Source organism: Oreochromis aureus, linkage group 23 (assembly GCF_013358895.1).
Source record: "Oreochromis aureus strain Israel breed Guangdong linkage group 23, ZZ_aureus, whole genome shotgun sequence".
NCBI lineage: Eukaryota > Metazoa > Chordata > Actinopteri > Cichliformes > Cichlidae > Oreochromis > Oreochromis aureus.
This window is the reverse complement of record NC_052963.1, coordinates 43,879,648-43,895,433: the sequence shown is the minus strand read 5'-3', so window position 1 is coordinate 43,895,433 and position 15,786 is coordinate 43,879,648. Positions and strand designations below refer to the sequence as shown.

The 15,786-nt window shown below is 40.1% G+C and overlaps 3 protein-coding genes across 5 annotated transcripts; all 3 read left to right on the top strand.

The window, feature by feature from the left end:
• The first annotated feature begins 1,107 nt into the window (after nt 1-1,107).
• On the top strand, nt 1,108-5,928 carry mob3c (MOB kinase activator 3C). 2 transcript variants are annotated; one of them, XM_039606894.1, is made up of 4 exons: nt 1,108-1,464; nt 3,081-3,739; nt 4,531-4,733; nt 5,494-5,928. In XM_039606894.1, exons 2-4 carry the CDS (start codon nt 3,277-3,279, stop codon nt 5,521-5,523), a joined length of 696 nt encoding a protein of 231 aa, XP_039462828.1. In that variant the 5' UTR covers nt 1,108-1,464; nt 3,081-3,276; the 3' UTR covers nt 5,524-5,928. The 2 variants fall into 2 exon arrangements, with proteins under 2 accessions (XP_039462828.1, XP_031612363.1); XM_031756503.2 differs by having other exon boundaries at nt 1,151-1,464; nt 3,081-3,694.
• Nucleotides 5,929-6,176: 248 nt separating this feature from the next.
• On the top strand, nt 6,177-13,349 carry mknk1 (MAPK interacting serine/threonine kinase 1). Its single transcript, XM_031756534.2, has 14 exons — nt 6,177-6,320; nt 6,930-6,992; nt 7,475-7,577; nt 7,699-7,797; nt 7,875-7,972; nt 8,139-8,218; nt 8,319-8,392; nt 8,505-8,609; nt 8,716-8,771; nt 8,868-8,963; nt 9,081-9,275; nt 10,306-10,470; nt 10,577-10,620; nt 10,945-13,349. The coding sequence occupies exons 2-14, from the start codon at nt 6,939-6,941 to the stop codon at nt 11,162-11,164; spliced, it is 1,389 nt and encodes a 462-aa protein (XP_031612394.1). The 5' UTR covers nt 6,177-6,320; nt 6,930-6,938; the 3' UTR covers nt 11,165-13,349.
• Nucleotides 13,350-13,914: 565 nt separating this feature from the next.
• On the top strand, nt 13,915-15,520 carry LOC116333318 (transmembrane protein 275-like). 2 transcript variants are annotated; one of them, XM_031756524.2, is made up of 3 exons: nt 13,915-14,001; nt 14,372-14,578; nt 14,657-15,520. In XM_031756524.2, the coding sequence occupies exons 2-3, from the start codon at nt 14,413-14,415 to the stop codon at nt 15,010-15,012; spliced, it is 522 nt and encodes a 173-aa protein (XP_031612384.1). In that variant the 5' UTR covers nt 13,915-14,001; nt 14,372-14,412; the 3' UTR covers nt 15,013-15,520. The 2 variants fall into 2 exon arrangements, with proteins under 2 accessions (XP_031612384.1, XP_039462570.1); XM_039606636.1 differs by having other exon boundaries at nt 14,372-15,520.
• The last annotated feature ends 266 nt before the right edge of the window (nt 15,521-15,786 follow it).

The window sequence follows — 15,786 nt, the reverse complement described above, 5'->3', positions numbered from 1 at the left end:
GCTAACCATTACACAGCCGCATTCAGTTATTGGAGCAGCTTAATATTTTATAGTTAATCTTCAAACCTAGAAAATGAACCAAGGCCAACCTACATGTACTTTCTTTATGTATGTTACAGTAAACTTATGTTTTATTTTAGTGACTTTATATTTTATTGTTAAATGTATGGCATTAAAATACCAACAACAACAACAAAAACAATCTCACCTGTCAGTTCTTTTTTTATCAACTGACATGTAATCATGATTTAGTTATTTAAAAAGATAATCAGCTGCTCATCAGTAAATAGGGAATTTCCCTTGCTGATAACTGACTGATAGCTCTGACTAGCCTCTCGTTATCCACAGCCACACGCCATCATTACAGTCATGCTGACCTCAGGTGGATATGTTGGAGTACTGCAATTTAGATCTACCTTCCCCCACTCCCCACCCACCGTAAAGTTTTGACTGTATGGTCAAATAGACATATCAATATATTTTCACATATATATGGATTAATATGTAGGTATAGACACACAAACATATACATTTTTATCAGCTGGGAGGGAATGATTTCACAAAAAGTATAGACGGCTTCTTTTTGCATGGTGTAGACAGCCTGTGCACTTTAGTATCACCATTTTTCCCCAAGACAAACAGAGCAGCTATCACAAAAAAGGTAACCTTCTAAGGTCACAAGGAATTAGACTGTTAAAGTCACACGTGGCTTGTTTGTTCATGATTTGAATGCAGAGCTTTTTTAGTCCTTTAAAGAGAAATTGTGTCTTTCAAAGAGCAGTTTTTCCATGTAGGGAACGCACTGAATTCCAAAGCAACTTCTTTAAAAGGCAAAGAATTTAAATAATATGTTATTGAGACTTCATAAAAAATAGCCAGGCATCATGGTCGTGGACTGCCAGGCATCCAGAAATGTTTGTGGGATTATTCTTTTCCCTGTGTCCTATAAGTAGCTCAAGAGAAGGGATGTTTTCTCAGGACCTTTACCAGAGGGCTGGGCTTTGGTTGGATAAGAGGGTTGGCTGCTTTGCCTACAGAATGACAAGAAAGAAAAAAAATGAAAAAGAGGGAGGGCAGAGTCGGTGTTTGGGGAAGGCCTTTTTCAGCCCTTCTTCTCTTTCAGTTTATAGGTCCTCCACACACCCACCCACATACTGACACACACACATAGATAGCAGAACCTACTAGACAAAGTCAGGAAGTGACATCACCTACAGGAAGAGAAGGCAAATACTTTTTTTTTCTCTTTTAGTGTGTTGTCTGTTTTCCTGAGGGAAGTTGGAGCCCCTTAAGACCGTTAGCAACTAGCAGAGAGAAAATTCAGAGGACCTAGAGGGGGCAGAGTCACTGAAGCAGGCTTTCACAGGGAGTTTAGAATCAAAGGATCCAGACACTCGAATCCTCCCTGAACTTCCCACAACTCTCCACCACATTCCAAACACTCCGCTGCAGGATTTCGGCCAGGTACAGTGCACAGAGATTTTTCCATTCTGTAATGTCTTGTTTTGCTTTCCCACTGACAATTTGTTTCTTGTTGCTGCTGCACCACGAAATGAAAGACTTTCAAGAAATTGCAGTGTCTGATGGAAAATTGGTAGAAAAAGAAGAAAAAGAAGCATGCATGCGACATTACATGCTCTAACATGCTTCAGTGTGACTGCTGAGGCAAGTAGGGACAGAAATTGGTCAACGGTCACTTCCTCCTTCATACTGTCACTTTCTGTATAAATCATAACTGTTTTCGTATCCCAAAGATTTCCGAGATGAAGCTTTAACTGAACCAGTGTCTCTCAGAGTTTAGGAGTGAATGAAGCTCTGTCTAACTCTTGTTTGTTATGGACATATTCAGAGCTATCTACTGACCACGTATTCAAGTTCCCCCAGTGGTGAGTTTTGAACTGAGATCAGGCAAACTATGAAAGCTAGTGGAAAGAGCCAATGGATATGATCACATCTGTTTTTATTTCTAGCCATTGCCTTTTCCTCAGATTAAGACAGGAGGGACCCAAGTCCTCCAAAAGCTTTACAAACATGTGAGAGGCCTGTGGGTTGTGATTTTTTAGGTTATTTTGTTAATAGAAAGATAACAACACCCATATCAATATCACGTGATGGGAGTACAGACTGGCATGAAGTGACAGAAACATCTGCTAATTCAAGTCACCAGAGCCTCAGTTACAACCGTGGGAAATTCTGAATACGGCAGTTAAAAATGGGACTCAGGACACAATGCGGCTGCAGTATCATGTGTTGCAATCACAGCTGCTTTAATCTAGGTGTCAGATCTCTGGACATTCTTCCCACATCCTTCAAACGGTGAATAGAAATGTACAATTCAATTCAGTTTTGCCACATTAACGCGTTTAAAAAATATATTTGAGACTGTAAAATGTAACCGTCCATCTTCTTGCTTTAAAATAAATCCTCCAAGTTAATATTATATCAAATAAAATACGCAATCATTACTGCTTCATTACCATGACATTTAAAACCTGTGAAGTCATGCTCCCAATACAAGCAAATCACCAGGCAGATGGACAATAGCTTTGCACAAAAAATATCCCTAAACTTTTAATTTAGTTTCATATCCACTTTGTCAAACAAGAATGGGCAGTTTTCTATCTATATTTAGTGCACCCCCCACCCCCCCACAAAAAAAAGAAAAATTAAAGTCCTAGTTCTGCCTTTAAGAGCATTAAAACTATTTCACTCAGGACATTTTCTCTCACAGTTTAATCTTTAGTGGATCACAACATACCAATCATTTTCCCAGTTACGCCTGACTCAAGTGGCCTGACTTTTGGTACAGCAGACTGAAAATGTTGCTATTTTTACTGATAGCTGCAACTGAAAACTTTGCTTTAAGGTCATTTGGTTCACAAAGAGCAGCTGTGACTATAAAAAAACATTTTAGCTGGTCTTCTTTAGGAAAATGTAGGGTTTTTTTGTTTTTGTTTTTACTTTATGGTAGCTATAACAATTGTTGTCATTGAATATTGCATGAATTTTTTTACCTTTTATGTTTTATTCACCCCAAAATGACCACATAAGGTTTAACATGCCTGTTATTATCTTCACAGTGTCATCGCACCAAATGAAAACAAGAACTCCTTGCAGTCTTTACACGACAGTCGCTGACCACCTGTGACCTGATTCCAAGAGCTGAAATCCGACCGGTTCCCCTCTCCCAGGAAGGCTACACGTTCTCATACTCCAACCTAACTATTTTTCACCGTTGCGCATTCTCCCCTTATCTCAGGGGAAATAACTGAGTCAATGGCATTGTGTCTTGGTCAAGTGTTTAGCAAAGACAAAACATTTAGGCCAAAGAAGCGCTTTGAGCCCGGTACGCAGCGGTTTGAACTGTACAAGAAGGCCCAGGCTTCGCTCAAATCTGGCTTGGACCTGAGGAAAGTAGTTCAGCTCCCAGAAGGCGAGAACCTCAATGACTGGATTGCTGTTCACGTGGTGGATTTCTTTAACAGAATTAACCTAATCTATGGCACAGTGAGCGAGTACTGCAGCGAGCGCACGTGCCCTATCATGTCTGGGGGACTGAGGTATGAGTACAGATGGCAGGATGGTAAAGACTACAAGAGACCCACCAAGCTGCCTGCTCTCAAGTACATGAATCTGCTGATGGACTGGATAGAGTCACTAATCAATAATGAGGAAATCTTCCCCACAAGAGTAGGTGTGTGTGAGGAGTTTACAAATGAAACCATCGGACTGCTCTTGAGTGCGTAAGCTAATACATGACTGAGTGTTGGCTGCAGAGATTTTATATTAAAGTGTCAGCACAGAGTGCAGAGGTGCTCTCCTTCATTAAGCTCTCAAATGCAATGATTGAGTTCAAGGAGAGGTTAATTAGACAATAAAATGTTGACATTTAGAGGGGATTGTTGACTAGGTGATCATAGTGTTAAATTAGAGGTGAGAACTTCATGCGTCACAGCAGCGTGAGCTCAGAGCCTCTCTGTGGCGCAGTGGTTAGCACTGACATTCTGGGACTTCTCTTTTCTTATATCAAGCCTAGACATGCTAGTCAGGTATGATGAAAACTCAACATTTCCCACGAGTGTGAATGGGTTTTGGTTGTCTGTTAGTGCTTGACAACTCCTTCAGGGTGTTTCTGTCCCTCCCTTTGCTCAGTTATCACAATCCCCCATGGACCTGAGGGAGAATAAGACAGCAATACTGTCTTCGCTGCACCTTTGCTTAGAAATTAAATACGAATAATTAGATTGTTCTTCACGGGGCCTTTTCAGCTCTTCAGCACAAAACACAGATATTTTTATAAGGTCTTTTGGAATTGAAACACAAACTACTCAATAGATTATTTAGGAAATGAGGTAGATTAATAGCCCTATTGTAGATAAGCATGATTAATAATGCACTTTAAATCTGCATGCATGGTAAATCCATTTACAATTGAGTCCTACAGTTTCCTTTACCAAATCTATTATTTTATTAAACCAGCTTCTGAATAGAAGTCCTTTTATTTCTTATTGTTTTCCTTCTTCATCCTAGGAGTACCTTTCCCCAAGAACTTCCAGCAGGTGTGCAAGAAGATCCTGAGCCGTCTCTTCCGGGTGTTTGTGCACGTTTACATCCATCACTTTGACAGCATCTGCAGTATGGGTGCAGAGGCCCACATCAATACTTGCTACAAACACTATTATTATTTCATCTCAGAGTTCAACCTCATTGATCACTCTGAACTGGAGCCTCTGGTGAGACATCAGATGTATGAGTGTGAAGTGAGGATGCATATGAAAAAGAATCAGATGGAGGTTTTGTAACGGAGGAACTGTCAGTCTAGCAGAGAATATCTACCACCTTGCCAACTTTATCCCAGTTGCGTGAATGTTTGATGTGCTTATTGTTCATCTTTGAGTAGGTGTGTTTTCCAGTTCAGCATACATAAATAGAAGGCACCGACAATAAAAGCTCATAGTGTTCTCACTAAGATAATATATTCCGTATGACTCACGAATTTAATTAGTTTTCACTCAGTTTTCCATCATGAACAAAATGTATCCAGGAAATGGCTAGGTCTGATGAGAAAAGACTCATAAGAGAATCTGCTGACTTTGGATAGTCATGTGATTAAAGATTGTACTTGTTGCTGTTTTCCAACAAAGGAGCCTCTATCGCATGTGAGCTGATGGGGAATGGTGTTCCAAGTGTCAATAAAAAGCTGCAGTTATCATCATTACCACGCTTGGGCTGCATAATTCCCCCTGCAATGTGAAAACAGGGACAAGACATTAATGTCAACACGCTGCATAAAAGATAAATCTTTTGAATAGACCTTGTTTTATTGCCCCACCTTTTGTGCCCCAGGAAATTATGTTTGTTTTTAGTCTTCAAGGAGCAACTGCTTTCTTTCTCAGAATCGGTGTTCTCCATTATGACGGTGTAAATATTCATTTTCTCAAACAATATATTAGACTTGATCTATTAACATCTCCTCTTTTTCTTTTCCTGCAGAAAGAGATGACAGAGAAGATATGCAATTAGACAAAGCCACATGGACAAAGGAGTTTACATTATGACGTTATCTGAGCCCCTTGAGAAAACTTCCGCATCAAAACACTCCAGACAGAGTGTATGAGTGGTTTCCAAGCATATACGACATGGCCCATAAACTCAGTAGACTTCTGCAGATGGTGGCAAAGTTCCTTTACAGAACTTTTCACTTCACATTCATTATGGTGCTGTGAGTTTCCTCGTTATTATTCTGTATTGTTTTATACACTGCATCTCCTGTACTCTGTCTTTCCTCTTGTGCATGTATATGTTTTATCTTCGTGTAAGTTTTGATGCATTGTTTGTTTTCTTGTTGACCAGAGTTTGTATTTTGTACGATGTGTTTTTACTGTTTAAAATCTGATTTAAGGGCATAAAAGTTCTTCCCATCAGTCAGTCGCGTCCGTTTTCATTTTCGCAGCAGGATGGAAAAAGAGAAACCCAACAACAACAACAATAGATATAACATACTTATTATCATTGCTCACTTGCCAAACCTGTTACATGGATAAATAAAGGCCATCATCATGCACCAAAAATCCCCACTACGTGGACTGAGGCGTGGTGACGAACCCTGCCAAGTGACGTTGCATCAGTGAGGTCACGCTACCAATGGGAGAGGAGGGAATCCGGAAAGGGGCGGGGCAAACGTCTGCTCTCGCGTTTTCCCGCCCAGTACGTCATCAGCTGTTTGGACTGATTGATAACAGAAAGCAATGGGAGCTTACATCAGCTGTCACAGGCTTTGACTGCAGGGATTTGGCTGGCGTGGAGTCCACGTTAGAAGGGTTTGTTGCATTTGTGGTTTTATTTTAACGTTGCTTAAACAGTCTCTGAATACAGTTAGCAACTGGTCATGTAAATCGATTTAGTAGGCTATCTATGGGTTGTTTCTTGCTAGCTTGGGCTAACAACAGCCACCGCTAGCTCTGGCTTTTGTAATGCCGTAATGATCTTTTATACAGAATCCCCTCATGGTAACTAGGACAACGTTGCTAATGTTAAGTAATTATCTAAGTGGACGTTGTTGACTGTCAGTACACACAGTTGTTAACTTTAGTATCGGTACAAACTGCTGGTATAACTCCATTAGCTAACAGCTAATTATCAATGTTTTATGTTTTTTCTAACCGAAACATAGCATTTAACTAGTGTGAACTAACTAATTCAATAAACTTTGCTGTAAGTGAATATTCTGCGGTCATTTAGATGAACACTAAAAACACACTCAGAGCGATACACAATGTAATACCAAAGAGTGAAAGAAAAAGGAAACTGGAACACATAAGCTAACGCTGGGTGGTGTCTTCTCCATTGCTCTAGCCTTTTGCCTTATCACTGCATTGTATTTAGTTGTTACGTATATTAACGCGACTAACTATATTTGTATGTGGCAGTTGGCAGATATGGTGAGGCACAGCGTGATGACGGAGTTGCAACCCTTCCAGCCCTCCCTCCAGGTAGCTTTGATCTACTCTATGATTAGTGGTGATTCCAAAAGCTATGACTTCCTGAAACATGTCTGATAAGATAAAACGACCAGAAAGTAGTGCACAGTAGTTTCATCAAAGCACCATGCCCTGTTGTTTAAATGTTTCTGGTAAGGTCCAGATAAGGCCTGTCACGGGGTTTCCAGTATTATCATATTGACCACTGTTTTGGCAGATTGCCATAGGTGGTTGTAATGATCAAAATAGTGGTGATGCATCCCTATAACTGCAGTTAGCCATTTTACAATTGCAAGCCTATGATATGGATAGAACATTTTATTATATTATGGATTAGTGTTTATTTTTAGTATTTCTTACCAAGGCCGAAGCGAATTTTTCCTTTTTGCTTTTTTCATTTGCTTTTTCTCTACTGTACCAACACCTGATTACTCTGGCTGATTTTGCACTATTCCCTCCCCCTGTCCCCCATGTGGCCTCCTTCTCTGTAACAGGGTAACTCCCTGGCTTTGGGCCAAGTAGGGCAAAACTGTGGGAGCATTCAGGAGAACAGAAATACCTCAGAGGAGAGACAAAATCTTTCCCAAGACCCAGCAGGTATAAATGCTTTATTTTTTATAGCATTCCTATAGCTTTGTAAACTTTACAAAGCGAGAGCGCTGTGCAAAAAATTGCAACGTTTTAATTTGTGTGTAAGGATTCATTTCTGCCTCTACAGAGTGTGAAAAAAGCCAGCCAGTGAACATCCCAGATACAGGTAAACGAAAGAAGAAGAAAAGAACTAGAGCGACAGACAGCTCCACTGGCACTTTTGATGGTAAGTAGGCTAAAACTGAGACACATGCAGTACATGTGAAAGCAGGAAAATTGACCAACACTTTATATTTTCTTCAGATCTCTACAAATTGACTCATGAGGTGCTCGGCCAGGGAGCATATGCTAAAGTTCAAGGATGTATCAGCCTGCAGAATGGACATGAGTATGCCGTGAAGGTAAATAAAGGACAGTTTTGCCAAATTAAAATGTCATTTGAACAGGTTGGGTTGCTCTTTAATGGCAACATTTTCTTTAAAGCTGTACTACATTTTTTTTTTTTTTTTTTTTTAAAGTCAATCAAAATGTCCATTGAATCACAATTTCTGCTGCTCGCCTTCATAGATCATAGAAAAGAGTGCAGGACACAGCCGCAGCAGAGTCTTTCGAGAAGTGGAGACTCTTTATCAGTGTCAAGGAAATAAGTGAGTTGATTTTTATCTGATTAATATTTTTTTTAAAAAGAAAACATATCCAGAATAAAAAATAAAAAAATTCTAATCACCTAAACATATCGTTGTTCAGGAATATTTTGGAATTGATCGAATTCTTTGAGGACAACAACTGCTTTTATTTGGTATTTGAAAAGCTGCGTGGTGGTAAGTGTGAATAATTAACACAGCATTTATGTAATGCAAACAGAGCTTTTTCCAGATGGCTCATTATGAGCGCACAAATATACCCGTGAGTGATTCTCTTCTCTTTCTGCAGGTTCTATTCTTACACATATCCAAAACCGAAAGCACTTTGATGAACTGGAGGCTAGTAAGGTAGTGAAAGACATTGCCCAAGCTCTCGACTTTTTACACACAAAAGGTAGGTCAAAATTCAAGCAGGTGTTCTGCTGAAATCCAAAGGAAATAGATGTTTCGTTTTCTTTCTTGAGTGTAAAGGTGACAGTGTTTTTGGTTTTTGTTTGCAGGCATTGCCCATAGAGACCTTAAGCTAGAAAACATACTCTGTGAATACACTGATCAGGTAATTGGCATTTAATGAGTTGAGAAAGGCATTAATTATCCCTTAAGGTTTATAATTTAACAACATAATATATGTATTTACTCTCTTTCTACTTAGGTGTCGCCAGTAAAGATCTGTGACTTTGATCTAGGAAGTGGAGTAAAGCTCAGCAGTGCCTGTACACCCATAACAACCCCAGAGCTCACAACACCAGTAAGTGTCTAATTCTAAATTAACGGCCACGTATAGACACATAATATTGTCCAATTAACTGATAAGGGATTACACTGAGTTGCCTCTTCTTTGTTTTTAATCTTCGCCCTCTCTCAGTGTGGCTCAGCAGAGTACATGGCTCCAGAAGTAGTTGAGGTGTTTACTGATGAGGCCTCCTTCTACGACAAACGCTGTGATCTGTGGAGCCTCGGAGTCATCCTCTACATCTTACTGAGCGGCAGCCCACCCTTCATAGGACACTGTGGCTCTGACTGTGGCTGGGATCGGGGAGAAAGATGCAGAACATGCCAGGTATGCCCCCTCCAATAAGCACTGTTGTTTAGTGTTCATCCCATGGATAATTGCTCAGCTCAGCAGTGTTTGCACCACAGAGATTCACTGTGTGTCCCCGCTTATCATTCTGAAATGAAGACATTATAAACAATATAAAACTACAGACTAGAGGTGTTAAAAGAACAACAATAAAACTAATAGTAATTTCGTAGTTTGTCTCCTTTAGCTGGCATTACAGCTTGTTCATCTTAATGCTGACCTCTTTGATTATCATGTCCATGGCAGACAGTTCAAATAAAATAACTAAAATGATTATTTTACACATTTCAGTTGAATATTTTCTGTTTTGCATAGTCTGGTTGTGTGGAGTTTAGATGGTTTCTGGGACGAGATGAGACATTTTAGTATCTGAACTTGGATTCTGGGAAATATAAGAATTTTTTTTCTTTTTTTGCTGTATACTGTCTTAATTAAGAAACATAATTAGTGATGTAGGTTGTAGGTTAAGTTAGGCTTAGATGTAGGTTGAAATCTCTTTTTAAAAATAAAAAAATTAGAAAAGCGGATGCATAGGAGCACTACGGCTGATTTGGCTTTAGCTGCTGACCCGTATGTCAAATGCTCTTATGTGAATTATTCAGAAAAGCCAAACACTTTCAGTACAGAGTTTTGGGTATTTTTTAAGTAGTAGAGTATTTGGGCTGAGAAGAAATGGGAACAGGTTCCGTAGGTTTACCAGGGAAAACCTTGTTTTAGCTTTCACTTCATCTAGATGGATTTTGTCGGTTCTTCTTCCATTATCTTAGCTTGAGCTGAGTTTTGGTTTATTGAATTTTGTGCTGCGTGGAGAAAAAGCTCACTTCTGTAAAGAACGTGGGAGGTCTGAATTTATAATGCACAACAGAATGACAACTTTGTAATGACACTATTACAAAGAATGAATGCAGCACAATAATGCACTATACATGGTGTGCGTGTGCGTGTGTGTGTGTGGAAACGATAGCATGTACTTATCAGTAGGCGATGTTATTTGATCCTCTCCTCTCAGAGTCACCTGTTTGAGAGCATCCAGCAGGGCAAATATGAATTTCCAGACAAGGACTGGGCCCACATCACAGTGGGCGCCAAGGACCTCATATCAAAGCTGTTGGTTCGGGACGCCACTCTGCGCCTCAGTGCTGCTCAGGTCCTCAAGCACCCTTGGGTGCAGGGGGTGGGTATAATTACATTTGAGCACTACTTGTCTAATGTTAGACAGCTGCAATTACTGTCCTTATTTTCAAGCTGTGAGTAATTTTTTTTCTTTTCTTTCTTTACAGAATGCTCCAGAGAGAGGTCTTCCAACTCCTCGTGTTCTGCAGAGGTCTGTCTTTATTTTACCTCTGTTTCTGTGGTTGAAGTAGAGTCAGACCTTTAGTGTTTGTGGTTTTTCATAGGAAACTAGAGTTTCTGCACATACCTTTGTTTATGAACAACTTTTTTGTTAAATTTTGAGAACAATTTAAGGTTCTCTATGCTTCAAGATGGGTTTTTTTTTTTTTTTTTTTTTTTTTTTTGAGATGTAAAATATTTGGATAGATGAAATAAGGATCTAGGATACTATATTCTAATCACATTATTAAAGTGAGAAGTGGCAGAAGTGTGCTTAGATGTCTCATATCTTTTTCTGCCTTCTTTCTTGTTCTAGGAACAGCAGCACCAAAGATCTGACCCAGTTTGCAGCAGAAGCCATCGCCTTCAACCGGCAGCTATCCCAGCACGAGGAGCAGCGGGAGGACGTCGGAGCCATTGTTTGCTCCATGAGGCTTTCTCCTCCTTCTAACTCCAGGCTGGCTCGCAGACGGGCACAGTCCAGTGCTCTCCGGCACGGAGACTTTGCACCCGCTTCAGATGACACCACAGCCTGAGGGTCCTTAACTTCCTTATCATGTTATCTGAATAATTTTAGTTACCTTCTGTGTGGACTTTTATTTTTATAGGGAGCCTTGTAGGATCAGTCACACAGTATGAAAAGTGTTTCTGTTGTTGAAAGTCTTCTCCTTGGCCAGTAGTCTTATCCGTGAGAGTTTGAACATCAAGTGTGCAGTTAAACCTCAGCTTCCGCCTACTAATAGAAAACAGTAAAACTTCCAGGATTTGACCAGGAGATACTTTAAGCTGCCTGAGTATTTTTAGAAAAGGTTTGATTTTCTTTCAGAACAACTTTGTCTTTAAGAAATTTACATATTGTCTTCACAGGTTGGGTTAGTCATTGTTACCCAAAACACCAGAAACTGCTCTCAGTGCCAGCAGTTTTTACTAAAATACATATCATCACCAAAAACAGCATTTTAAGAATCAGGACAGCTACGCAGCAGCAGCTGCTGCTGCTTTAATGCAATATCGTCTTATAGGGAGATTTTTTTTTACTTTTCTTGTTTTTACAGCTGTGAATTAGTTATTTTATTTGAAAGCTTTTTAGTGACTAAAGAAAATGGATTTTTTGTTGCTTTTTTAAAGCATGTTTCCTTTTCTTTTTTATATACATATGATTTTTATGTGTGAATGTATGTGATTTAAATGATAAAACAGACAACACTTAGAGGAGTCTGAGGGTTAAACTGGGCCTTTCCCCTGTTTTACCTGTTGACTCTTTTGTCGAGCTGTGTCTTCATGACTACCTGAGAGTGTGGCTGGATCTTAAAGTTTTTTTTCTTCCTTTCTTTCATGTCAATACAAGCTACCTGCAGCACTGATGTACTTTAAAATAAATATCTTATTTAGTTTGCCCAGAATGGGAGGTTCTTGTGTTTTTAAAGCTTCACCAATGATATGATTTTGACACTTAAAAATAGTATTTATCTTTTCAGCGGTTTTGCTATAACTTCTCATTGGAGGTCATGTTTGGTGTTGTGATGCAGATTATTCCAAGAGGTTTGCTTAATTTCTTATTGTCTTAGTGGTCTTATATATATTTTTAAGTCTAAATTACTTGAAATGTGAAAATTGCATTTGTTTTAAGTTTTATGCAGTTCATGAGACTTAAAGCTGAACCGTGGGACTTTTATATATAATGTTAATGTGTACACACAAAGACTATTCACCGTGTGTGCAGCAGGTATGGTCTCTGTATTTTGTAATGTTCCTGATTCCTGGGCTGGCACGCTGGTTTAGATCAATCGGCAGTGACTGGGTTTGCCAGGGCTCGAGAGAGCTGCAGCTAAAGCAAATGGGATGGCTTAAAAAACTAGAAAGGGACTAAGAGAGATCTTTTGCTGCTTCAGATAAGTGTCACTGGGAGGGAAAGCGGTTGAAAGCCAGTAGAAACATTTAGCAGTGGTGAAGCCTTGTTCTAGATTTGCATCACAAGCACTTGTTGATGATATCTGTGTAATCTACCTGTTACAAGCCCTGCATGGCTGGTTTAAAGGGATTGGAGAATAGTTTATGTTGCACTAGTGAGATACGTGATTCTATTCTGTGAAGTGAGTTTAAAAAAATATTTTTTAACAGTTTTATATTGTCCCTGTGTGGTTTTTTTTTTTTTTTTTTTGATTTTGTGTCTGTGCCAATGGAAACTGTTATGGACGAACTGAGAATTCTTTCTGATTTTTATCCTTTAAGTTTTAAAAAAAAAATTTTTTTTTTTGAAGAAGCTACTTTTTCTTTGTTGTCTTATAATTTAGACTGTCTGTGTTTGAATGGGATCTCCAAAGGCTCCTGTTTACCATACCCTACAAAGTTTATGTGCCAGTGCTAACTCATTCCCTTATTTCACACTGTTGCCATGGACAACCCATCCCTATAGCAACTAAGGGCCTTCATAGGCTGGCATGAATTGATGGAGATTTGCTCAGAATGAATACACATGTTAGGAAACAACTGCTTGCTATGTTAAAGCCCCCACACTTCTTGTATGAATCATAAAAGAAGCTGTTTGTTTCCCTCCGTCTACTTGAAATGGCCTAGAATGAGATGCAGTAATTGGTATGCGATTATAGAGTCTCTCTGAAATGTGTCAAAGCTCATATGGGGTCCTATGCATAAAGCTCTCATGTGTAGAGCGTATTTTCACTGGCATGTTGTGTTCTCAATAAAAAGCTCTTCAGTGTCTCCTCTTGTCTAAGCTGTGTTACATCAAGACAATATTACTGTGCTGTGCACTCAAAGGTCTTGTTCACGAGAAGTGAGCAAATGGATTTTTGTTTTCCACTGCAGCAGATGTGCTTTAGTTTACAAAGATTTATTTCAGTCAGAAGTGATAAACTCATTGTTTTGGACTGAACAGATGAGGAGGGGACAGGAGATGGTGAATATCCTGTACACACACTGGTAAGAAACACAGATGCTGTGTCCTTGCTAAGACTTCTTTGAAAAGCAAAGGAGAAAGGAGCGAGGCCATAATCTCGAGCCTTTTTTTTTACACTTTAATAACCCCCAGGTTTCACAAACTTTTCCCATTCTTAGATTTAAGGAAATAAACATCTGAGAGATGTAGGAGTGCATTGGTGTGTGTGTTTCCACTTTCCCCAGAGCACCCTGAATGTGACACGTTAAAAGCTTAAGCACTTCAGAGATGGCTGTGATTGGGCTGTTTGTTTGAAGCAGCTCCACAGCGCAGCCAGTGGCCGATATTCAGCAGTGCATCAGCTGCAGATCACTCCGCTGTTCACCTGCAGGAGGAGCAGATCACACCCGCGGCTCCTGTGCAACATGACAGACGGACAAAGCGCCCAAACGGCCAGAGTCATGTGTCCGATTTAAGGTAAGCGACACAGAATGGTGCAGCAAGTGTTGCTTTCAGGTTTGTGTGTGTCTGTGGACCATCGGCGAGAGAACAAGACTGTGTTTTTATATTTGCAGATTCTCACTTGGCATTATCAGCGTTGTTGCCATAGATGAATTGTATCCGCGCTTTAATATTGTTCAGGTTTAAAGTCTCATAACTAATGCGTTTAATTAGAGGGGAATGCTTACAGTTTTTTAACAACTAAAAAATTACTTTGGAAGAAAAAAGTTGCCAGAGTTAAATATCACAAGAATTAAAAGGCTTTAAAACATTTGCACTGCTTCTAAAATGCGTCATGCTACTTTTCAGCCTCTCTTTCTAAAGAGTTTAAATTATCTATTTTCAGCCATTTATCCGATCAACAGCTTCTCTGAGCTCTCCTGAGACATGGTGCTACCTGAAAAAAACTCCAGTTCATCTGCTCCCAAGAAGACCCCTGAGCAGCATGCTCTGAGGCACCAGAGCCTGCCCTCTCCAGCCCTGTGCTGCGCCTGTGGGCTGTGCATCATGCTGGCTGGCATCAACATCACCCTAGTGGGAGCTTTTGCCTTTGGTACCTTCATCCCTACAAGCAATCCTCCCATCTTCATTGGGCCTCTTCTTTTACTCATAGCGCTGGCTTTCTTTACAGGCTGCTGTGTCATCAGCAGGAGACCTCAAGCCCACACTGCCCATAAGGCCAAAGGAGGTGAGAAATGGGCGCTGATGAGGATGGGGGGAGTTGCTTTTGAGATGGAGACAAGCGAGCACACGCTTCAGGACACGACAGCTGTCCAGCTCAGCCCCACCAACTCCCCTAGCTCATCTCACAAATCCAGCTCCATCCAAGGGGAAGCCACTGCTCTGCCTTCCTGTCAGGATGAAGCCACTGAGCAGCACACATCAGAGACCTGTGGCACTGGTGTTATTGGAGATAAACCCACTCTGAGCTCCGACTGCAAGGAGAGCACTTCCACACAGACGCTGCCTGATCAGATCACTACATAGCGTGGACTTTGTTCTGTTTACACTGCTGGATAAATATGTCTGGCGTGACTGCCAGGATTAATTGCTACTATAAGTTATAAGCTAAGTTGTACTTTATTTATCCCAAAGCTGGTAAATTCAAATAACACATGGCTTAAGTAACTAGAATGGTGGCGTGGTAATATGATACAAGAGCGAAAAGGCCTGCAGAATCAGCCTGTTAGCGTAAATGTGTTGTGCAAACTCCCTGATAATTATTCAGTGTGTTTCAGGAAGTTGTACTTTTACTGCCCTGTCCCAGGATGTACATTATCTTTCCAGGAAATGAAACAGGGAAGGAGATGATACCGTAATCCAAGTGCCTGTTTTATGTAGTTCTTGTTGTAGAATACATCTAGTTATTGTGTATTCATTGTGTATTAATTTCCTATGGATTGACTTTGGTTAGTGCTTGCCACCTTTGTGAAGGAGGATCAATGCATCCAGGCAAGCTACTCTGAGTTATAAAAGCTGCACCTGTGTAAGCCGAGTGAACGCAGTCCCAGCTTTTCTACACACTTCAACATAACTTTTCTTTCTTCTTCTTATTTCCTGCACCAGCTGCTTTGAGTGATGGTGTAACCTTGAGCTGTGTTAAAATAGATTCAGGAGTGTTTTGTGAATGTCTTTACTTATGTTGTTGTGCATGATTGCTACAGGTGCTAATACATGCTTGGGACCCCTGTATATTTTATAAATATAGATAACTCTTTACTTGAACAGAAGTATATAGTGTATCTGTTCAGACAGCTTACT